Below are 25,244 nucleotides of genomic sequence, written 5' to 3' on the forward strand. Positions count from 1 at the left end.
ATCCTCGAGTAGCCTCCGAGCCTTGATATGTGGTGACTTCTTTGTAAAAAAACAGTACATCTTATCAAGCCTCACTTAAAAAAAATGAAATATGATCAAATACTATTTTATAAGAAAATGATAGCAGAAATAACACGAATTTGATTGGTCGTCGCTCCGTTCCTCCCCACTTGCAGGAGGCTTTCGTATTCGTGAGCTTTTAAACGTTTTTTAAATTAGGCGCTGTATAGTTTTCAAACTAAACACATTCATTTTTTTTTGTTCTCTTATTTTAGGCGTAATTTTAAGCACTTTTTTCTGCTGTGCGACTACATTGTTATAAATGCAACTTTATCAGACGTAATTAATCGTCTCTATCTGTCAGGAAAACTGTTGAATTAAAAAAGGAATTTGTAATTGGTGATTCTTAAACACCAAAAAACGTATTTTAATTTATTTATTGCGGACTATTACTCTCATATTTCTTAGTTGTTGTTTCACGACGTTTTGGCTTACTATTCATCTGGTCTTCGTCAAGTTGTACCCCCGACAGGATAGGAACTCCGAATCTCCTAACTGCATTCTCAGCAATTACTGCCATCCATAGTTGTCGTCTCACCACGTTTTTGACCAAGTAAGCTTCTGGTCGGCTTTGTTACCACCTACTCGGTTACCACCTGACGAAGGCCAGAGGAATAGTTGGCCGAAACATCGTGAAACAACAACTAAAAGATGAGAATAATAGTCCGCAATATATAAATTAATAAATAATACTCATCTCAATAATGAATTCCAATAAAATAATATATATATATACCAAAAAACGTGTTGATTAATTATCGAAATATGTTTCATATTGTAACCTGTTTACGCCGCGTTTGAATCTTCAGGGAACCCAATCAACTACCAGATATCACTAGAAGATCTCACTACCAGGCTCAAGTTTGTCAACAAAATGTCCGACTTGATTTTGCAAGAAATGCTTCAGAGTAGAAACCCGATTGAATTTGATTTTGGAAAAATTTAGTCAAGATTCTTTTGTGTTAGCGTTATGCTTCAAAATATTACCCACGTTTCCAAGGGGGGATAATTCTGTTTGAAATTTCCTAGGCTGTTTCATTAAGACGTTTATTAATAATTCCTCCCCACTCTTTATCTGTGCCTAAACCTAAACGCAGATTCCATGAACAAAGCTTCTTTCTTAGAACTGCACGCCTGTGGAATTGTCTTCCTTTTTCCTGCTTTCCGTCTGACTACAATATGGTTGTCTTCAAATCCAACGTAAACAAGTTCTTGATGAGCCGTTCCATATAAGTTAACAAATTTACTGAATTTCCATTACTAATTATTACTGTACACTCTTTAACCCTTATCCTCGGGTGGCCTCTTGGCCTTGATAATGTGGTGATTCCTGTGTAAAATAAATTACGCCTGATAAAGGAAGATGCATTTATAAGAACACAATCACACAATTTTGTACGACGAAAAAGAAAGAAGTTGCTTAAAATTACGCCTAAAATAAAAGAAAAAAGTGAGTGTACTTTGTTTGAAACTATATAGCAACTAATTTAGAAACGTTGAAATGCTTGCGAATACGAAAAGTCCCTGCAAGGAGGAGGAGGAGGAGCAAAGCGACGACAAATCAGTGGGTTTGTCTCGAATTCGTGTTCTTTTTGACAATAATAACATTTTGATAAGTCGCATTATTTTAATATTTACGAACTGAATTTTAATTAATCACATCTAAATGTTCAATCTGTAAACCACTGAGCCATCGTAATATTAAATGTTAAAACTAACATTTCAGTAAATTTTAGCAAGATATTTGTTGCCGCTTTCAATCTTAACATTTGATAAAACGTTTATACGTATTTGAGTTTATACTTTTTACTTGTATTCGTCTCTACTTTTTAATCGGGCTTACCTTTTTGGTCGTGACAAGGAAACTCGGTGCAATGTACCAGTCCGTCGTATAAGCATTCGCACGTATTGCATTCATCTTTCGATATGAATGTATCCCAGATTTCGTAGAAACGGCCATTGTAATGACAGGAAACTGGGCCCGGAATTACTGGAAACTTTTCCGGATTCATTGGCTCTAATCCGGAATTGGTAGTTGTCAAAGAAATGTGTTTCGTTGCTGGCTGAATAGGATTCGAAGTAAAAGGAGTAGACATCGAGTTGAGATTTTTAGAAAAAGGAAGAAGCGTTTTGGGGACTACATTACTCTTGATTGATTTCAAGATTTTTGGAATTGGTTTGGAAGATGGAGTTGCATTTTTAACAGACAGTTCTAAGAAAGGTGTGTTATTATTTATTGCAATAGGAATATCATCGATTCGTCCTGATGGTGGATCCAGTTTAGTGGTGGCGTTGGATCGCAATGGGGCACTTTTCGATGTAGAATAATTTGACTGTTTAGTTTTAAGATCAATTTCCGCCGACAGCGTCTGTGTATTGTGCTTGAAAGTTTGCGCCGTTTTATTGTTTGAGGATTTGTTTGCGATCGTCTGTGTGCTAAGAGGTAATGACGTCATTTCATCTTGTCTCTCTGGGGAGAAAGATTTAGCCTCATGTGGTGTAGGTGTAACAAATTCATCTTGTTCAACAACAGGTAGAATTGGTTTATACCTTGTGCGCACACTCGTTGTAAAAGCCGATAACTTAAAGCTATAATTCATAGGAATGTTTATAGTATCAATTGTGGTTTTTGCTCCGGAATCGTGAGTTGTTTCTCCCATCGCAGGAGTAGTGATATTAGAAAGGACATTTGGAATAAAGGTGATTGGCTTCACAGGAATGTTGCCAGTTACTTCACTTGTTGTTGAAGCATGTATGTTGTCAGCAGTTGTAGATTCACCGGGTTGCGAAGGGTTGCTGGATGTTGTAACCGTTTCTCTACTAAATTCTACACTTGTAAAAGTTGAGAATTCAAGATTGGAATCTAAACTGGTCGTACTCTTCGGATTTTGACCTTGTATTTCTTCGGTTGTGGAAGATTGTGTAGAAGATTCTGTAGATTCTTTTGTAGAGGAAGACTTAGTGGAACGTACTGAAACAGGAAATATACTGGCTGACGGTTCATATGTATCCAATGTACTAATTTCAGAAAAAGACGTTGCTTCTGAGTTTTTAAATAAGCTTCTTGCTGGAATTCCTGGGGTGATTGTTGCTCTGGCTGCGGAAGAACGAGTCAAAGAGGATTTAGTGGAAGTCTGAAACAGATTTGAAAAAGTGATTTGCGGATTGATATCATTTGACATTAAAACGACCGCAGGTTGAGTGATACTGTTAGGTAACGTTTTACTAGTTGACGTGATAAGTAAAGACGATGTAGACATATTTTCCATTGTTGAATTAGTTTTATTAGAAGAATCGTTTGAAATCGAATTCGTTATAACCTCAGCTGACAAAGAACTGTTTTCGTTTATATTCTTTGAGGAAGTCTTTGGCTCAAATATCCCATCTGATGGGATCGTAGAAACGTCTGCAAGAATAGTAAAACCATTGGGTTTATTTGAGATTGTTACGCTGGAATTTGCAACAGATGAGAACATCATTGTAGACATTGTCGACATATTTTGAGTAGAAGATTCGGTATTGAGTTCTATGTCGTTATTAAACTTTGTATTTGTTTCGGATGTACCATTCTCTTTATTGATTTCTGATTTTATATTATCGATTAATGAGATTATAGCAGCAGGAATTTCAATTGAAGGACGGTTCTTAGTTGTAGGGATTTCAGTGCTGTTGCTCTTGAGATGTTCAGCGGTTTTGTGCTTTGGGGATTGCATCCCTTTTGTGGTGAGATTTAACAAAGGCAGAGAAATGAAATTTGATAAAGGAATACCTGATGATGATGATGATGATGATGATGATGATGGTGGTGGTGGTGGTGGTGGTGGTGGTGGTGGTGGTGGTGGTGATGATGATGATGTTAATTTACTTGTGCTTTTAATACGACGACGAAATAGACTGAAAATGTCTAACGTCGCTTTTCTTGCTTCGAAATTCCGAAGAAATGTGGAGTTTGTGGCGCCAATCCTACTTAGTGGCGGTGCTGCCAATGTCTTTGTCTTTGATAACAGATCCGCAAGAGAGAAGGTGTTATTTGCACTCGAAATGGTAGACGACTGACTAGTTGAGTTCCGTGCATGATCCAACACGGAGACTGTAGTCGACTTGTCCAAAGTTAGCGTTCGATCAGACTTTAATGGCGTTTCAGTTGTTAGACCGAGGGTAATCAACGCAGGGTTTGGTCTTTTTGTATTTGGTGCAGTTATCGAAGTAGCATTGCCAAGTAATGCTAGAATGTTAAAAGTTGCTTTTGTTGAAAAATCATTATTGGAAAAAGGGGAGGATGGAGACTGGGAAGAGCGGAAGTCGTGCGTGGACGGAGCTGATGGATAGGTAAGCACGCGATTGGCTGATTTAGTGGAAGTTGTCATCGTTGTGTCATGACGCTGAGATAGTCCAGACAGCGAAGGTTGCGCAACCACGCCTGAAAAATAGTAGCACACACATATATGAGTTCAAATGATAATGGAATGTTGGAGACTGGTATATAGCATTCTATCCAAACAGACGATAAGTCATGGTTATCATATCTTATCTTAAGATTCTATTGTTGGCATTGGTTTACACGATATTTTTTAAGTCAGAATTCTTTCTAGAAAGACATCGGGGACTACGGGAGAGACAACGTGACGGTTCTCAATATCTAAAGTGAAAGTGATTTTTTGGAACAAACTGTATACGAACTTGAAAGTTTCGTGGCCGACGACAAGTCGGCCACGTGACTGCCGTGATCTCCCATGAAAGAGAAGTGATTGTTGTTGACTGGTTAACGACATGGACTGAAACCTGGATGTGTCAAGTTCAAATCCAGTTTGCTCCACAGAAAACACTTTCACATATGATGTTGGCAAACTTCACGTGATCCATACTATAAATACCCGTTGTATTTCTAGAAATCATTCCAACTAGAAAAAATATTGTGGACACCGATGCTAGCGATACAATTATCTGAATTCGTACGAAATGAATGAGCGACCAAATAAGAATACATCTCTCGACAATATATGAAGTATTGTTGTATATTGTAGGGAACAGCTTTTGGTTTTAGTTAGAAATGAAGTAATTAGGATCGATTATAATATTTCTTCAAAGATAATATTGGAATCGAACGCAGTTATTTAAAGTTTAAATGCATACATTTTTGTGAGTTAGATACGATTCCAGGAATGCAGTGGAATTATCAATTGTAGTTAGAAATAACTATAAAAACAAAGTTTACGTCAGAAAAAGACAAGAGAACAATGGAATTAAAGAATGTGCACAGAGAAATATGGGACTTGTGTTGTCAGGACACGTGTTGGAAGAATGTGCATGTCCATGTGCATGGGATGCACTTGTTTAACCCGCGCGTTGATGCCATATAGAATTAATATATACACTCAAGTTAGATAGTCCAAGTCAGAGGTCGAGAGAATGCGAGTCAGAGAGAGACTGGGTTAGTCCGGCAGACTGACAGTTAGTCGAAGCTCCCTATGAAGCGAAGAAGAGAAAAAGACGACACAATGTAGCAACTTAACCAGGCATCGGATTGTCATCACCATTTTGAAAAATACATGCCTTCTATTTGTTATGTAAGTCTTTTGTCTTCGTTGTAACCGACTGAAAGGTAAAATGTGTTGTCTTCTGTTTATATGTATCATCACGCTGTTCCATTCATTTTATGATGAACTTCGAATGTAAACCCTTTCGACAGGTTGACTGTATCCCCCTCTTCAATAATGAATTTTCCCCAACTCTGATTAAAGAACTGTTCATTACACCTCTCTCACATCTTTCTCTCAGCTCCACCGTCTATCGATTCTATTATAACTGTTTATTCCTACACAACAGTATTTCTTCACAAAAGTCAAAGTCTAATTTCATTAAAAGATGTTTTTGCAAAAAAAATTCAATTTTGATTGTAGTTTCGCTTTAGAAAACGATTCTGTTTAATTTGTAACCAATTTATTTGATAAAAAATAATAGCTTCTTAAAAGTTAAACTTATATCATTTGACTATTAAAATATTAATTAAAAACACTATAAAATTATAACTGTCTAAAGTAATATTGTAATTGTCTTTATCAAATTATTGGGTTGAGATAATTTCCAAAGTTTCCAATCGTTAATGCGTAAGTATTTGCTAAATATTTAAAATCAGAATTGAGTTTCTACTAGTCAGCTTGCATGCTTGCAAATTCCTTTCAAATTTCGAAGTGCCAAGAAGTAATTCATTCTTATTTCTAATTATAACGAAAATATTAAAATGGTCGATTTTTTACGAAGAAACTGAAATGCATTCTGGCGGATATAATTTAGTAATTAAATCATTATTTTCTCATGAGTTATTTTATTTTATTTGTGTTACTGTACACTACCTTTTTTTTTCTTCACCGGCGAATAGCATTCCACATATGAATAACTTCTGCACTTTGGTCTTAGCTCGGAAGCTGGCAAGGATGTCATGGCATCTTTTATGGGGGTACACTCCATTCTCTGATTTTATACTTCAGTAGAGAGAAGAGAATGATAAAGAGTGTCGTTTGAGACCACTCTTGATTGGAAAAAAAAATCTGAAGAAAAGTAGTCGTACTGTACAATGCCCTGCAGGTTTTTATGAAAAGGCATCAATATTGAACTGAAAAGAATAATATTCTGTTATGTAAGCTATTTTTAAAAAAAAATGAAAGTACTTTCGTCTATCGAAAAAAAAGCGCAATTTGTTTTGCATGGAGTTGCTTAGTTGTTGGGACCTCAGAAATAAAGATGACACGTTTCAGGTGTTCAACACACAGCACTTGGCACGGACGAATACAAGCACACAGACGTACACGGATGAGGGCCATTTTATTTTTAAATAAAACTTCATTGTTTTCTCGTATCAGAGAGAGAGAGAGAGAGAGAGAGACAGAGACAGAGAGAGAGAGAGAGAGAGAGAGAGTTGATATATTTTTTCTTCCCGCTTGACGAACTCTTATTTATAAAACTGATTTATAAAGATTTAACCATACAACTATCCAATTTGACTGACACTGAAATTTTCCCCACTCTTTATCTGTACTTAAATCAAAACGTGGATTCCATGAACAAAGCTTCTTTCTTAGAACTGCATGCATGTGGAACTCTGTTCCGTCTGCCTGCTTCCCACCTGACTACAACTTGGATGTCTTCAAGTCCAACGTTAACAAATTCCTAATGAACCGCCCCCTTAAGTAAACACTTCATCAAATCTCCACACTAACGTACTGTACTTGCAAAAACCCTTATCCCTGAGTGGCTTCCGGGCCTTGATAAATGGTGACCACTGTGTAAAAAAAAAACACACAGATGTGTATCTTACCTGATTCGGGTGGGCATGTTAATCTGATGCAATGGACGTTGCCATCGAGGGAGCAGTAGCAAAAGTCACATGGCGTCGAAAATGTTGCACCGAATTTATACATTTTTCCTTTGTAAAAACAAGTATTTGGTTGACGTGACGATTGGCCTAAAATTATAGGGAACGGTATTACATTTACTGACAGAAAATTCAGAAATAAAACTAAAGGCAAGCATGAATATTAATCAATAAAAAATACAAGTGTAAACATAACAGTAAAACAAAGCAAAAAACTAGAATACGAAATAAAAACAAAAAAATTTTTTTTGCAAAAATGAAAAGAAAAATCAATAAATTTTCGGCTGTAACGCAGTCGTTACATGGCAATACTCGAAACCCACACGTTGTATGCAGACAGTCGCAAGGGAAACAAAGACAAGGAAAGAATTTGGATCACTTTTTATTCATTTGAAATAACAGACATTTATTTACAGGTACTTTCCAGAATAACGCCTTTGTCTCTTGTTCAAAAGACATCTGATACTTGTCGAACACGTGGTACTTTATCTTTGCCGTCCATGTTTAGGACATGTCCTTTTGTGTCGATCTCGGACCAACACATTTATTTCTGTCTTTCTGGATCATTTCTTCCTTTTTATGATCTTTTCCTTTCCTTCTTCCTCGCTGTGACGTTACATCGCACACAACTCGATCATTTGCATACGTTGGTTGTCTTACATCTGCTGCTTCTGCTGCTGCTGCTGCTGCAATACGCGCGTCCATGCTCTGTTACATGGCTACAAATTTGTACGAGTTAAGTGTCGCATAGCAATTGTGCGTCGACCGGTTATGTAGTACAGGAAGAAAACAAGCACAAGAAAAAAAGGGAGCGTGTAAAAGTCATCCAAAGGTCGCTCATAGCGTGAAACTAATTGTTATCACCGTTTAAAAAGTAAATACACGTAATATATTCTATCTCTGAAATTCACAGTTTTACTAGAGAGCAACAGCGGTTGCATCAAGTTTATTCTGAAAGATAAGGTAATTAAGCACCCAATTATTGTGTCACGTGAGCACACACATGTATTCAACAACACTCAACTGGATATTTCATCAGACTAGAAGAATCTTTGTCCTCGAATCCAGTAAGACTAGAAGGCCAAAAGAAAATTCTGATTTATAAAACTCACTATGTCTGTCTGTCTGCCTCTTTCCATATTTTCAAACTCTATCTCTTCCAAAACTAAAAGTCACAGAGCGGCGATAGGGGCCTCAAATGATTGGATTTTTTTATGGACCATTCTTTTATGGATCTTTAATTTTTAAATCTTTATACATTTTGTACAGTCATCTTAGTTTATTTTTAATCAGTTCATATGCGTGTCACGTTGCTAAAGTGGTAACGTTACCAGTTTTGGATGATATAGTTTTGCTTTCGGTTTCGATTTTAGCTGATTGCACCCAAATACGTTTTTTTTTAAATCACAATTCTATAACAATATATAGGAAAATCTGGATAAATTAAAATATCATATTTAAGCGTATTTTACGACCGGGCAAAACCGGGCAAAACCGGGCAAAACCGGGCGCCACCCTCCCCCGCTAGTATACCATTATGTAGTGAACTGGTCAATAAGTGAGAGGAAAATTAATGTTCCAGTAACGTTGTACACCTTTTTTAACAATGTCGTTACATTTTAACAGATCCGGTACGTTGTGGACTGTCAGAAAAAAAAAAAAAAACAGAAGAAATGGAAAAACTGTATGCACTTTTTCTATTTTTTAGAAACTCTTTTATATCTAATATTACCAATAACGCATATTTTTGTCTAAATATTTAAGCACTCTATTTCTCCTTCTCCGACTTTTCGTCTCTGCTGAAACACCACCCACGCGTCTCGAACATGTCGCGAATCCCACTTCACTGAACACTCGCGTTTCGAACACGCCCTTTTCCACTTTCTCTTTTGTCTAGATCACGTCCTTTCTTGCTCTCGGGTGTTTCGAACACGTCTCGAATACGTACTTCTCTGAACACCGGCCACGTCTCCGAACACGCGCGTCTTCTTATCTCTGCTGTGACGTCACTTCTCACAGCCGGCTTGGTCATTTGCATATCTTTATGCAACTGCTGAGAGCGGACAGCTCCCAGTGTCAGCGGCTCTGTTGCATTTCTAACTTGTTTTTACTAACTCAACGTTTGATAGATAAAAGAGAATTTTAATGAAATATTCGAATAATCTATGCATCTCATATAGAGATCAAGTGTTAGTCACAGAAAGGGGTAGCTTGATCTTTTTAGAACTTCGACTGTAGTAAAATGAAAACTATTTTAATGTGAAAGCTAAAAATGTAAGCTCCTTTCTAGAAAGTTTTATAAAAATCCAAGGCATCAATTTTTTTAAATAAGCACAAAAGTGTCGATTTTAGCCATATTAACCCAAAAGGCACCCATGGCACGGGGGGGGGGGGGCAACCAGAATTTCCCCAGAAAATCTGTTCTATTACTATTTTGATCATATTATGTTTAATGTTTGTGCAAAATTTCAAAAAATTCCAAGGCGTAATTATTGAGAAAAGTGCGGACGGACGAACGGACGAACGGAAAAGGTGAATTTACAAATCCAACCCTCCATTTTGTCGGGGGACCAAAATATTCTTTTATCTAGATCTTTCAATGTCGATGAGTACCTTACTGGAACACAATTATTTTGAGGGATCCACTTGTATTCTCTAATCATTCAGTTTATATTGATTGAATTTGAGTATTAAATATTCATATACTTCACCGGTTAGGATTAAATACGTGTAGAGCAGATTGTATAACAGGAAGTGCCGATTGTGCAATTGTAGCTATTTACTTTTGCAAGTATAAATTATGCACAAGGCCGATATTAAAGGCGGAAGACATCCAGTACCTGAAAAATGTTGTATAGCCGGGGGGGGGGGGGTTCATATTAAAGAGATAGGATGGGGACGCTCATGTTGATGAGGTGGAGATACATTTATACCGTTCTGTGGTGTTTCTTCTTACAACATATATTAGCGACTGAGAGAGGGTGATCAGTTCTTTTAACACAGGCGGGGGTAGTCATTACTTATGATGGAGAGAGACATTACTTATGATGGGGTTTATACAAAGTTCATATATGATGTTTCACACATTACCTTTTGCTGTTGAATGATGACACGACACAGTTTTACAAAAACATGATGATAACTTCTTTATTATCAGATCGACCGGTCGAATGATGATACGTCAAGGAATTCAAAGTCGTTCTACATGATTAAACCGTTCTCCCTTCGCTTCTAAAGGGACCCACCTCTGATCATGTCAGCTCTGTCCGACCGACTCTGCTGGTTGTTCGATCCGAACACGACTACCCCCCTGATCTTCGACTGCCTAGCTCCTATCTGGAGAATTCATTTTTGCTATGACGTCAGATGTGTGGTCTCAAAACGTGATCGACTCACGTGGCTTAAACATACATTTCCAAAACACACTTCTGCGATAAAGAATTCTTACTAGCCTATTTTTCAACCTAATTTATTTTTCAATATGTTTCTAAATTGTATTTTTCGTTATTTTTAGCTGACCTTTTTAATTCACTTTCCATAAAAGAATGCACAATTAAATTCTTTTTACAAACAAACATATCTAAACTATTTTATATGAAATCTAACAATGCAAAATTCTAACATTCCATTTTCTGAATCTATTTCTGAACCTTGCTTACAAAGTTCGAATCTCTGTCTATCCTAATCTCATTTTCTACTTATCTAAAGTTCTTCTTATTTGCAGGAAAAGGAAACTGCCCTTTTTCCTGTAACAAATGTTTACGCTGGGTTTGACCAAAATACAAATTGCCTTGGCTTAAAAATATTTCTCATTGTCTGAAAAACAGATACTATGCTTTGAACTGCTATCACTATCTGGCTACTGCACAAATACACGGCATAATCACATTAACACCCCAATCCTCGTTAGATCACCGAGGAAAAACAACTATGGGTTTGGGTGACCATTTGGGAATACCGGGTGCTGTATGTGCTCTCCCTTAATCTCGGCATTGTTTCGAGTTTTCCTGAGTTTCTCCTTGCTATTGAAATCAATCAGTGTCAATTCAGGAGAGGTGTGGTTGTATTTTGCGCAACCCTTGCTGCATAATTATGCGCACATGCACCCTCACAGGGTTATCCATTCTTTCTTAACACTTAACTGGGCTATGACTGCACAAAGTTAGACAGGGGGTCAGTTTAACGTAAAGGAGAAATCAGCTCAGCTTGAAAAGGTAGAAAATATAGCTACGGTGGCCAGATTTAATCCTCCCTCCCCTTAGGAAGTAATGCCTGGTGGATGTATACCCGAATATAAAGCCGAACAATAATTCTAACAAAAACGTGTTTCCTGATTTAAAAAAAAAAACAAAAAAAACTCTAAGATTGATGTTAAAACAAAGCAAGGACTTTACTAATTATGTACGACAAATTAAGCACGACAAATGCATGACAAAGTATATCAGTTTTCCTACAGTGTGATATTTGGACACAACAATAGGACAACTTGGGATTCTAATGTCAAGAACAAGAAGCAGCGGATGTTAATTAGGACGAATTGAAAGTCGTTTTTTTTCACTAAAAACTTTTATAAAGAATAAACAATATGTTTTTTTTTCAGACCAACGGATCGAGACTTGAGACAAATAATTTGTTGGTATATTTACTTCCCATTGTTATGTTTTGCTAAACTTCTACTATTTAAACAACTTACTATAAAACATTTCAACTTTTAAAAAATAAACACTTATTTTTTCTTTTAAATTAGCGAAGTATTTTTCTTTTTTTAAACTCGTGCTCTTCAAAAAAATATATATTCTCTCTAAGTCTGAACAAAAAAAAAACTTGCTTTTTTAAAAAAATAGAAGCTTTTTTTAACAAAAACAAAACAAATAGGCAAGAACAACTGCTGTTCATTAATTTATCATGTCTAAATTTGTCGTGCCTATATTTGTCTAAATATCACATAAATAGAGAATCAGTACGAGTAGTTGTGCCATGTCGTACCTTAATTCGTCGTACATAAATAGTAAAGCCGTTTCAAACGAAACAGATATCGCAATAAGCCGGAAACTTTGAAGATAATCGCATCTCACCTTTCGTGGTAACAGGCATCGAAGTAGTCGTCGCCATTATCGCTTTCGTCGTTGTTATACTTGTATCTGTCATCGGCTGGCAAACCTTGTTGGTGCATCCCACATGTCCGGATTTGCCACATGTGCAAAAATTGCAGCCGTCCAACGCAAAGAATGATTCCCCTTCTTTGTATTCGTTTCTCCCATGTACGCACGTGGATTGATCTGATTTTTTTTTAAGCAAAGGAGAAATAGAAAACAAATTTGTACTATACAGATTATTCGGATTACTGTTTTTATCTCAAATATTCTTTTCAAAACTTGTCGCCTGATGTAAAATCCGACCTTTTTCTGTTGTATCATGTCGAACTCAGGGACTATGGCTGACGGAATGAGAACATTCTCTAACGTAGTACACACGTTTACACACGTGTTAATGTGCACACCCACCACGCTGTAGTTTCCGTCGCAAAAGAGACAAAGCAAAGAAAGAAAGAGATTCAGCTCACTGTTTCAGGTTTTAAGAAAAGACATTTATGTCTCATTCTCCCGCCACGTGTGACTTCTCGTTACGGCTGTGACGTGACCCACGCCTCTAACGTGATCGTGATCTTCCCGAACGTGATTTTCTGTCTGGGCACAGGTTCTTTTTCTTTTCTTCCTTCCCGTGGCGTCACGTTGCACACGGCTCGGCATTTGCATACAGTCGCTACGCATACACCCGCACACTGTTACAACGTTAGCCCCTCATCGACAAAATAAAGGGTTCCGTTCGAAATTCTGTGCACATTCATGAATTTGACAGAAAGATTCCCGAGTTCAACGAGATACACATGAAGAAGGTTGAAACATAACAAAAAATAATAACGCTTAAGAGAAGAACAGTAGTTCGAATAATCCAAACAATACGAATTACCAACCCTTTTCAGAAACAAACATAGAAAACAACAAAAAATAGCTACACTAAATTCTGAATATAGTTTATTTAACTCCACTCTAGGGGGTAAGATACAGAGATTTTGTAAAACTGTAAACGTACTTGGAGAAATAGACTCTGACTTACAAAACTTGCCTTAGCAACCCGTCTGTATTTCCCGATTTGGGTGACTCGAGTAATTACAATAAATTAATCCCTTCTCAAATAAATAGGGTAAGACTTCTTAGGACTCTACAGAATCATATTTCAGCTCAACAGAAGGCAAGGTTAATGTTTGACTGATTGTCATGGACGTACCTTCCCTTTGGCTGTGACAGGAAACTTGAGTTCGGGTATATTGTTTTAATTAGATAAAGAGATTTTTTTTCAAAGCAAGTTTATTTTTTAATAAAAATACAAAATTCTAAACATTCGAACAGTATCTCTGACTCCATCCTTACCCTCTTACTGTCTATAGCAGCAGGTTAAATAGCATTACTGCTGTGGATATATTTCGTCTTTTTATAATGAACAATCATAATCTTGAGTATTACAGTTTATTTGCTATTGTTGTTTCTTTACATTTAGTACTACTACTAGTAGTAGTAGTAGTAGTAGTAGTAGTAGTAGTAGTAGGTGCACGTTAAGTTAAGCAACCTTGAACCTGGACAGTACCAGAGAGGTGACGATCTGGAAATATCAGGTGATGTATATACAAAGACGTCGACCGCCCAACAAGAACTGCAAAATCTAACGTCATCACCTTCCCTGACCGGCATATATATGCAATTGGAGATCGCTATTGAACTTAATATTCCCTTGACACCTCCTCTTTCGGAGTAAGTCGATTCAACCCGTCTAGGATGAATTCCGTTGGCGTACATATTATTAAGATTATTATTATTATTAACATTATTATTATTATTAGTAGTAGTAGTAGTAGTAGTAGTAGTAGTAGTAGTAACATGTTACGTCTGATATACCAAGGTTGTTTCATGCAAAATTTCTGACGTGTAGTGTTTGAGCCTATAAGTGACTCGCTGACAAAGTATACAATTATACCATATATTGTTTTAAGACTATCTTTGTCGCATTACTTGCCTCGTGTTTCATTCCACGTGGGCAGGCATGTCAATTTCGTACACTGGACCCTTCCGTGTCTCATACAGTGGCAGGTATTGCATTTATCTGTCGAGTTAAAAGCATCTTGGAATCGATAGCGCTGACCGGCATAGAAACAGAAGCGATGCTCGTTCACATATGACACTGAAAGAGAGGAACATGTTTGTACATATTATGCTTGGTGGTTGGATGTTTGGGTTTTCAAATCTTTTGTAAGTTAGGCGAAATAAACTTCCCATTCATGAATGACACAAGGAGACTTTGCCGAGTTCTTTAAGGTTTTATTAGAGAGAATTTACTTATGGAGAGAGAGGAATGTATTTTAATTATTATTTATTTCTTAGGTTACTAACTTACCCTTAAGAAATGGGAGACGCAGCAGACAGTGTCTCGAGTTGTAACAGAGCGCGTATAGCGGCTATATGCAAATAACGAGTTCTACGAAACAACGACACGGTAAGGGAAAAAGAAAAATACTATGAAAAAGACATGGAAGACGCTCGAGAGCACTTCGAGACGTGGGTGACGTCACGAGAAGTCACTCGTGGCGGGAGAATGAAAAAATAAATGACTTTGTTGCAAAGAAAGGAGTCGAGTTATGACCTGTCCTAAGTTCTTTGCGACGTACTCTGCTATAACGTGCTGGGTCTACGTGTGTAAACGTGCACAACGTTACAGAGATAACACTCAGCTTAGATCATTTCAACATTCTCACTCACATTGGATTCCTGAGAAAGACTGATTTTTTAACCATTTTTTATTCTGGATCGAAAACGTGACGTCATCATATAATCGTTCAACTATATGTTTTGTCTAGTGCGTCTGACCCGTAAACACCCTTTCAAATAACGCCACCCGCCTTCGGGTACCATTCCGCTTGTAGTTAGGTTATCCTAATATGTACTAATGTGACCTCTATCAACATTTACACTAGTTAACTTAATCACTACTTACGTAGGGCCTCTCACATGTAACTGTCACTCTCGGTGGAGCAGACTAGGGAATAGTAGTAACTAAGAAGTGAGTCCACACTCAACAGAGCTCCAAAGTTCAATTTTGCACAATGACCAGGACGATTGGTATGTTACAGCTTTAAGAGTAGATACGGTTGGTTGGTTGTTTTTGTTTTACGGCATATCAACCCTTTTCGGGTTATTTAATGCCGAATCCAAAGATTTTGAAGGACATTTTTTTTAATAGACTATATTTGTTGTTTTCACGTCGGTTTCTATTCAACCCATAGTTGGGACCCTAACAGGTACTACCACTCCGGGTCAGAGTGGACCTGGGAGCAATGGTAATTAAAGGGTGCCTCCACACTCCCCAAAGCCCACAAGCTGGGGCCTCACCACTGGATATAGTTTAAGGTCATATCCAGGACCAGATACGGTTGGGGAATAGGTTAGGCAGGAAAAGAGCAGAAAGTTAGGAAAGAGAAATTTGGCCGGTACTAATTGGCAAAATAAATTTCGTACTTGTACACTGGCCTTTTTTTTATCAGTCAGCACGCGAGAAAGATGTTTGCGTCTGGGTCACTTTATTCAGTTAAATAAAAAATACAATGTTTCCATTCAACGTAAGTATTACGGTATGTTTGATTTTTGAGGGATGGGGGTTGAGAATAATGTTTTTTGACTACAAAACTTTTTGCTTACTCTTAGCTAGATTATCTCACCAAAACACCGCTTTTATTCTATGGCTTTAAACCTGCTTAAACGATCCTGAATGTGTTCGATGAACTTTTTATTTTCAAATGAATATATTTACATAAATAATGATGAGTAATGGGGAAATCTAAAGACACACAAAAATAAAATTAAAAAAAAAATGAAGAACCAAACCAAATACTAATGGGTCAATTGGTAAGGCCCTCCTAACTCTTTGCCATGTGTCAGGCAGGCCGCTGTTTTCTGTGTCATCCGAAAACAAGCAGATCAGTCCCTAAATGCGAGTAGGGGCTATGTGGGGAACATCAAAACTAAAAAGATCTGGGCGGAATATGGGGATGAATGGTATCCTTTATCATAGAAACATTTGTGGGTGGTCAAGGGAAAACTAAATTTAGGGAACGAACATCTTAGAGGTTTTCTAGTTCTAAAACCACGACTCATTTATTCCATTAAAAGCTTTTTTAAATAAATTTCTGTTTGCATCTGGGTTTATAAGTAGACAAGATTTTATGCTGAAAATGAATATATGATTTACGTTTCTTAATTTTTTTACATGATTATTCGTATTATTTAGATTCTTCACATTAGTGTTCTCATCTTGAATGTGATTAGCATAACGTTTCGGTCGATGTAACCTCCGACCTTTTTCAAATATAACGTGTTGATGTCTGGAATCTTCACGGAATTTCGAACAGAAAACTATTTAATCCACGAAGGTAACGTGCTCTCGTTTCGTCAGCTATAATCGGATAGAAGTTCTAAGTAATTTGTAATTGTATTTATACGAACGCTAAAAGCAAATGACTTTAATTGCTATCTTTTTCCTTTCTTTTTTTTTTTTGTTTTAATATGTCTTTCTAAAGCTAGTAAGTTTTGAACGCAGGGGTTTTTTTTTTTTCACCTAAAGGGTATTTTTCCAAACCCAAAATGTAGCACGCATGTGTGAAAATAGTAAGACGCCGCGAAATTAGAAACTCCTATAAAGAAAACATCCAAAATCTAGACAGCGTGGGACAACACCAGCCTCGCACCCAAGAACTTCCTTAACATCCTTACATGGCCATTAGACGGTATAAGTGAATCGCAAAAGAAAAGGACCCAATGACGCATGCACTAGTCTTTAACAATTCGCGCACATGTATGCACGCACTAACAAGAACAAGGTAAACCAACGCACGCACATACACAATACCACGCTGCCAAACACCCACATCTGTATGCTATTTACATACATATATTCACATTAGGAACATACTGAAATACACATTTCTAAGCCTTGTAAGTATTTACTGAACTTTCTTTACCAAACATATGTTTGCTCTATAGACATTTAATACCATGAAAATAAAATTTTATATTCTTATCTTTTTTATAAATCTCTTTTGTCCTAAAATTTCGTTTTTCTCCGATTGTTATTTACAAAACTCTGTTTATGTTTTAAGCAGAACTTTATTACTCGTGGTCTCTTATTGTTCATTGTCTTGATGTTTCCTTTATTCCCATTTTTTTTTATATACGCACGCCCGTATATATTCTCCATTTTCTCTCTTCGCTACTTTAAAACTCAATTCATGATAAATGCTGGTGTGGTTCTTGGCCATACCAAAAGATCGTCGTTCAAAATGGCGTCTACTTAAGTCAGAAACAACGTCATGAACAAATGCTACAATTGGATATCTGAATGTACTTCAAATTAATTAATTAATGAACACATCTCATTTTATTCATGCTATAAAATCCCACTTATAAAACTCACTATGTCTATCTGTCTCCATTTTTTTTTTTTCAAATTGAATCTCCACGAAAACGGTAGGTCGCAAAACGATGCGAGACGGCTCAAATGATTGCATTTTTTATCAACCGTTTTTGTATGGATCTTTAGCCGATTAAAATAGTTTTCAAGGCGTCAAACAGGGGTTAAAACTGAGAGAATTCAGAACTTGCCAAGCATGAGTCGACTAAAACTACTCTTCTACGCATGCGCAAAATGTTATACATTTTTTACATTCATGCTAATTATTTTTAATGAATTCATATACGGCTGGCGATGGTCCAATGTAAACATGACCAGTTTGTAATGCTGCAGTTTTGCTATCGGTTTTGGTTTCTATTCTAGCTGAAGGCACTCGAGTTATATATATATATATATATATATATATATATATATATATATATACTTTTGAAATAAAGTCTATGCATTAGGTACAATATTAGATAAAATAATCGATAGAGAATTGACTGTATAATAATATATACGAAAACTGTATAAATTAAGATATCATACTTAAGCATATTTTGCGACCGGACAACACCGGGCGCCTTTCAAGTTTCGAAATGGAAGCTGCATTGATTAATGTATATATATTTTTAAATCACTGCTATAAGTTTGGTACACTCTCAGCTGGAAAGAATTGATGTGACTGAAACAGGAATTCATTCCTGAAAAATATCGTTCGAAATATCACGAAAAATTATTTGGTTCCTCGTGGGTGAAGCAAACACAGAACTTCGACGCCATTTGTTATCAACTTGAAAGAATAGAAATCAATTAATTCAAAAAATATTGTTCGATCACGAAACACTTTATTTTCACAATCCATAAGATTTTAAAATTTTGTTTAGAAAACTTCATAGAAATTATAGCTGGTAAGTTGGTTGTACAAACATCTGCATATATTTTTTTACTCCTGAAATTTGTCGAAACAATTTATAATTTAAAAGCCAGATTTGGGGGGGGGTGAGGGGGGTTAACTATTCGTTAAGGAGTTGAAATATTTTAATAAACATGCAAAAATATTAAAATATTTAAAATATTTTACTCATGTAAATTAGAGTAAAAACATTTATAAAAAAAATACAAATGGCAATACGACATATTCATTGTAATCATTTACAAAACTCACTATCTCTCCATTTTTTATTTTAAAACTTTGCTTTCGGTTTCGATTCTCGCTAATGGCACCCAAACCACATTTTTCTTTTTAATTTTGAAATCACAGCTATATATTGGATACAATATCATAAAATAATCGACAAAGAATTGACCCAGGTCAAAGAATTGACTCTATTATAATATGTATGAAATCTGGATAAATTAAAATATACTTAGGCGTATTTTATGACCGGTCAATTTCTGACGTGTACCCTTGGAACTTATAAGTAACTCACCGCCAGACAAAGTGTACAATAATACTATATATTAGTTTTGGAATATCTTTGTCGCGTTACTTGCCTCGAGTTTCACTCCATATGCGCAGGGATATCAATTTCGTGCACTGGACCATTATTTACTACCCCCCCCTTATGAGGGAAAAGTTGAACACGAGGTCGGTTTTTCATGTGTGAAATTCCAGCCCCTATAAATGCAGAAACCTGCATTGGAAAATAAATAAAAATTGCTCCAGTTTAGGAGGACTTTTTCACTGAGCATGGACGTGAATGGATTAAGTATAGAATCAAAACAGACGCCTGATCCTAACTGAAGTGTTGATTAACCAATCACCATATCGAAGGAGAGGGTAATGTCTGTGTGAATGATCTTCTACGACCGAGGAGAATCGTACTACATTTCGATAAAAGGACAGGGGAACACGTGCCCCTATTTATTTGCCTCTCCACGTTAAACACAAGTTTTTTTAATGTGCAGAATTTATTTATTTGCCTCTCCACGTTAAACACAAGTTATTTTAATGTGCAGAATTTATTTATTTGCCTCTCCACGTTAAACACAAGTTTTTTTAATGTGCAGAATTTATTTATTTGCCTCTCCACGTTAAACACAAGTTATTTAATGTGCAGAATTTATTTATTTGCCTCTCTACGTTAAACACAAGTTTTTTTAATGTGCAGAATTTATTTATTTGCCTCTCCACGTTAAACACAAGTTTTTTTTAATGTGCAGAATTTATTTGCCTCTCCACGTTAAACACAAGTTTTTTAATGTGCAGAATTAGACGCGCTTTTTAACAAGGGCCGCTCTAGATTGGAAAAAAATATTAAATTGCTTCAGTCTCGCAGAAACCCTCCCCTATCGATCGAGGACAGAAAATATGAAGTTTAGTATCAAAACAGATACTACACTTTGCTCCTAGCCAAAGAGTCAGAAAGATTCTGTGTCAGGTAAAAGAAAAATAGGGGGAAAAACACTCACCTTTGGGTTGGGGGCATATCTTCTTTTGGCAGTGAACTTTGCCATCATTAGAGCAAGAGCAGGTGCTACAACCATCACTGGCTGTGAATGTATCGCCGGGCATGTAGAATCTCTTTTCGTATTGGCACCTCACCGTAATCGACGGAGAAACTACCACGTTTATGGCTGGTGTCAATGAGTTCATGCCTGAAATAAGAAAGAAAAGATACTTTATATAAATAGTTTTATTTCATTTTACGAAAACGCTTAATTGCTGCCCTCAATCTATTAATACTACCGTCTTCGTGCATGGAACGCTGATATTTATTTTTATCCCACCACAAGAAAATGTGGCAAGAATCCGAAACGTGAGAAATGAAGGTTCGTTGGAAAGGTAATGCCCTGAATTCTGTAGTGGGCTTTGTGACATTTGCCTTGAAGAGCGCATATTAGGGGATCATTCATCATCAAGAGACTATTTTTGGCCTTAATGGAGTGGAGACTAAAACTTGCTTCTATGGTTTCAAATGATCTGAAATAACAGCAAGGGGAGACTTGATTCCAAATATTTCTCATATGTTATATCTCCCCTCTTTTCGTTTTCATACATACAGTAAATTTCACAGTGCATAAGGATTACTTGATACTGGAGATATTCCTAGTCGTACCGGTCCTGGATATGACCTTAAACTATATCCGATGATGAGGCCCCAGCTTGCGGGCTTTGGGGAGTGTGGAGCCACTCTTTAATTGCCATTGCTCCAAGGTCCATTCTGACCCGGAGTGGTATTACCTGTTAGGGTCCTAACTATGGGTTAAATAGAAACCGACTTGAAAAAAATATATATATTCTATTAAAAATTTTTCAAAATCATTGGACTCGGCATTAAATAACCTGAAAAGGGTTGATATGCCGTTAAAAAAAAAAAAACAACAACAAAAAAAAAACAACAACAACAACAATCAACCAACCAACCAAATCGTACCCTATTACCTAACGAGGGGAGATATAACATATGAGAAATATTTGGAATCAAGTTTCCCCTTGCTGTTATTTCAGATCATTTGAAACCATAGCAGCAAGTTTTAGTCTTCCTCCATCAAGGCCAGAGGTTTTGGGGAAATATCTCTATATATATATATATATATAGTGTGTGTGTGTGTGTGTGTGCTTTTATGCGTGCGTTTATGCGTGCTTTTATCTGGTACGCATTATCTTCACAGGTGAACGTAATAGCTATGTTAAATGATTAATTGCATCTCATCAACTGAATTAAAAATTGTCATTTTATTTACATTCTAGGTAGTTGACAGCGTTGTCATACCTTTTGTAGATATTGTTGTTCGTAAATGACACGCATGCTTCTGGAAGTAGGAAACACACACACACGTACGCGTATTCGCATATGCACACACTTGTCCTCGTGAAGGAGGTAAAAAAACACACACACATACATACACGCACAAACTTGCCTTTGTATTCCTTCAACGGTGACTTTAGCAACGAGCAGTTGAACGCAGTGCACGTCACGTTTCCCGTGTCGAGGCACTCACATTGATTGCAGTGATCAGTAGATAGGAACACACTCCCCGTCCTTCGCCACTTCTGGTCATATTGACAACTCATTTCACCTGTAACAATAAAAATGGAGAATTCGACACTTTTATTCATTTTATTTTATTTCTTATTTTAATTATTTATTTTTATTTTATTTTTTATTTATTTATTTGTATTTTATTTTTATTTTATTTTTATTTTATTTTATTTTTATTTTTTCATTTTATTTTTATTTTAATTATTTATTTCTATCTTATTTTTATTTTAATTATTTATTTTTATATTATTTTATTTTATTTTTATTTTATTTTAATTATTTATTTTTATCTTATTTGTATTTTAATTATTTATGTTTATCTTATTTTTTATTTTATTTTATTTTTATTTTTATTTTTTATTTATTTTTTAAATTTTTATTTGGGGGTGTGGAATCCTTTGAGATGCGGCTTCATAATTTGTGTATTTATTTATTTTGCGGACTGGTTATTTATTTGTTCCCCGCGAAACAAAATGTGACACAAGGTCGGTTTAATGTGGGAGATAACTAGCTCCCCTCAAAAGGGGAATTTTGCAAAAATAATATTGCCTTAGTATAGAAGGGTTTCTCCCTCCATTGACTAAGGACAATTAATTTGAGTGCAGCATCTGTGCAGGCACCACACTTCAGTGACCATCCCAGTACAAGTACCGGGTGGTTTTATTGCGGACTGTTATCCTCATCACGTTCGAGATATCTACGGTCTAAGGTGAGCATTGTCTGAAGATAGCGGTTTTAATTCTACCCAAAGCAGACAAGAGGATTAGTTGGCCTAAACGTGTTGAGACAACAACTATGGAAGGTGGTAATCTGTTCCGTCTGCCTGCTTCCCACCTGACTACAACTTGGATGTCTTCAAGTCCAACGTTAACAAATTCCTAATGAACCGCCCTCTTAAGTAAGCACTTCATTAAATCTCCACACAAACGTACTGTACTTGCAATAACCCTTATCCCTGAGTGGCTTCCGGGCCTCGATAAGTGGTGACCACCGTGTAAAAAAAAATAAATAAATAAAATAATAATTACTACAGATACAGTTACAAGACAGCATTCCTATCCCGTCGCAGTTAACCACCTGAAGTAGGCCAGAGAATGGGTTGGCCGAAACGTGATTTTATTATTATTTTTTTTTAATATTAAAATTAGAACAGCTGTAGTAAATGTGTATCTATTTTTCTTTGTTCAAGGACTCGTTCTAGAATAATTTCTAGATAAACACCCATAACATGTATATTCTGAAACTGCATTAGCCAAAGCATTTGGATAAGTATATTTCATTTTGATTAAAGGCTATACAATGAGATTGGTGTAACATAGCGTGGACAGATGTATGCAAATAGCGAGCCGTGAGCGAAATGGCGTCAGGTCAAGGAAAATACTATTTAAAAAAAAATTTTTTTATTACATTTTCACCCCAAACAAGGCGCATTGCGACTTTGGTGTAGGGGCTACTATCAGGGGCAGAAACTACTGGGGCACTATATTGGGATTTGGGCAGCAAGATGTCGGTTCACGTTGCACTTGAACCTCTGCATATCAGTACAGTTGGGGAAGCAGGAACTTGAAATGGAATTCCAGAGTCTAGCGGTTCTGAAGAAGAAACTACTGGAGTAGAAAGATCTTTTGCATCTAGGGATCTCTACTGTGTGGAGGTGGGATTTAGCTGCCTGTCGGGTTTGTCGAGGGTGTCTACGTCGTGGGGGCACAGGTGTCTGCAGTTCGTCAGAGCATTCACCATTAAAGTACTTGTAGAACAAGCAGAGGGGGGCAACGTTTCGTCGATGGGACAGAGGCTGAAGCTTAGATGCCAGTTCAGGGCCTATCAGATTGGTGACTCTTTTTTTAACCTTGTCTAGGAGCGAGAGACTAGTAGCAGATACACCAGGCCAAATGTGACAACAATACTCCATACATGGGCGAATGGCGGCCTTATAGAAGTACAGGATACTTTCAGGTGTCAGTAGCTTTCTAGCACGGTAGAGAGAGCCTACCTTTTTCGCAGCGGCCCTGGCAATGTTTTCAATATAATTGTTCCAACTCATGTTTCCTGTGAACGTTAGGCCAAGCAGTTTGAAAGATGTACTGTCGGACAGGGAGTCACTGGCCGTTGCTATTGGTGGCAGAGAAGGTTTCTTGTAATTATTGAAGGAAACCAGTTTAGTCTTGGCAGCATTGAATGTGACCATCCATTTATGTCCCCATTCCACTACAGATATAAAAAAGAAGAGAGCATGTTCAAGAAGACGATCACGCTAGAGATGTGGAGCACGTTCGATAGGATGCTCAAGATCACGTTGGAGATCACGATCACAGTAAAGAAAACAATCACATGAGGGACGTCACAGCGATAACGAGAAAATGACACAACCGAAACATGAATTGGAGTTATTTTCTATTCTTTGTTCGCTTTGCGACTGAGGCTACAACGTGTTGGTTCCCGAACTAGGTCACATTATAGGATATGTGTGTGTGTGTGTGTGTGTGTGTGTGTGTGTGTTACTTTATTGCTAACTTGAAAATGATCAGAAATTGAAAAATAAGAATAGAAATGACAATAATGTGTTCTGGTCATGCAGCAGGAGTTAAAAGTGGTCCTCATTTATTTCAAGGAAGCACCGGTTGTGTCTCAGATGGTTAAAGACTATACATTTACAGAAATGTATTTTAATAAATATCTCATTTTACTTATATCTTTTCTCATCCAATCAATGCTGAGGAATTCTTGCGCCCCACTCTAAAAATTTAATGTATATAATGTAAACGTGAAAATAAACGAAAGCAACATGTTTTTTTATGTGATGGGGAGAAAGGGTCATAAGTTTCATCATTCAATAACGTCAACATTGGCTCTTTCTGCTAATTTATTATATAAAGAGCAAATGCTGCTTTGTATGTTTATCTAAAACTTGAGAAATACACAACTAACACCCACAAAGTTGATTTCTTTAACCGGTGTAACCACGGATTTACAATATCTTTAAGTTTTTGAAAAGACTCATTCTTTATGGAGGTTAAATGTCAACTTACATCATTTAATGCTTTCAAAACGTACGCACGTCTTTTAATGTTATTGTAGTCTGTTTTCCTAATAACTCTGATTTTTCCTACAGAGTTAACTTACGTCTACTCGAGTTGTGTGTACAGTCCAGAAAGACGAATGGGGTGTGCGAAAGAATAAAGAGAGGAGAAGGGAAGGAGAAACGAGGGAAAGGGATAGAAATTATGTTATGCTTTTGTCCTGGGCAATACCACGTAGCCCTGTTAATTCATTTATAAAAGTCAACCCTGTACTTCTAGTTACAATTTGAGCCTTATAACCTTTAA

The 25,244-nt window shown here is 36.6% G+C and overlaps 2 protein-coding genes across 2 annotated transcripts in view; both read right to left on the reverse strand.

Annotated features, from left to right (window-relative positions):
• LOC145260238 (uncharacterized) overlaps window positions 1–3,803 on the reverse strand; it is a 64,292-nt gene extending 60,489 nt beyond the window's left edge. The window contains exon 1 of the mRNA XM_080118065.1: window positions 1,904–3,803. Within this exon, the coding sequence (XP_079974191.1) occupies window positions 1,904–3,773 (1,870 nt within the window). The 5' untranslated portion in view covers window positions 3,774–3,803. The remainder of the gene's footprint in view (window positions 1–1,903) is intronic.
• A 10,587-nt stretch (window positions 3,804–14,390) lies between these two features.
• LOC145260222 (U-reduvitoxin-Pr21-like) lies at window positions 14,391–20,653 on the reverse strand. The gene is made up of 2 exons (XM_080118047.1): window positions 20,345–20,653; window positions 14,391–14,668 (listed from the first exon to the last, which is right to left on the reverse strand). Exons 1-2 carry the CDS (start codon window positions 20,526–20,528, stop codon window positions 14,496–14,498), a joined length of 357 nt encoding a protein of 118 aa, XP_079974173.1. The 5' UTR covers window positions 20,529–20,653; the 3' UTR covers window positions 14,391–14,495.
• Between the last annotated feature and the right edge of the window lie 4,591 nt (window positions 20,654–25,244).

This window comes from Euprymna scolopes, chromosome 36 (assembly GCF_053919585.1).
Source record: "Euprymna scolopes isolate OS-2025 chromosome 36, ASM5391958v1, whole genome shotgun sequence".
Taxonomy (NCBI): Eukaryota; Metazoa; Mollusca; class Cephalopoda; order Sepiida; family Sepiolidae; genus Euprymna; species Euprymna scolopes.

Coding starts and splice junctions, on each gene's coding strand:
- LOC145260222 (XM_080118047.1), bottom strand. CDS start 20,528: ATGAACTCATTGACACCAGCCATAAACGTGGTAGTTTCTCCGTCGATT. Junction 14,669..20,344: donor GATATGCCCCCAACCCAAAG/GTGAGTGTTTTT, acceptor CCTCTCTTTCAG/TGTCATATGTGAACGAGCAT.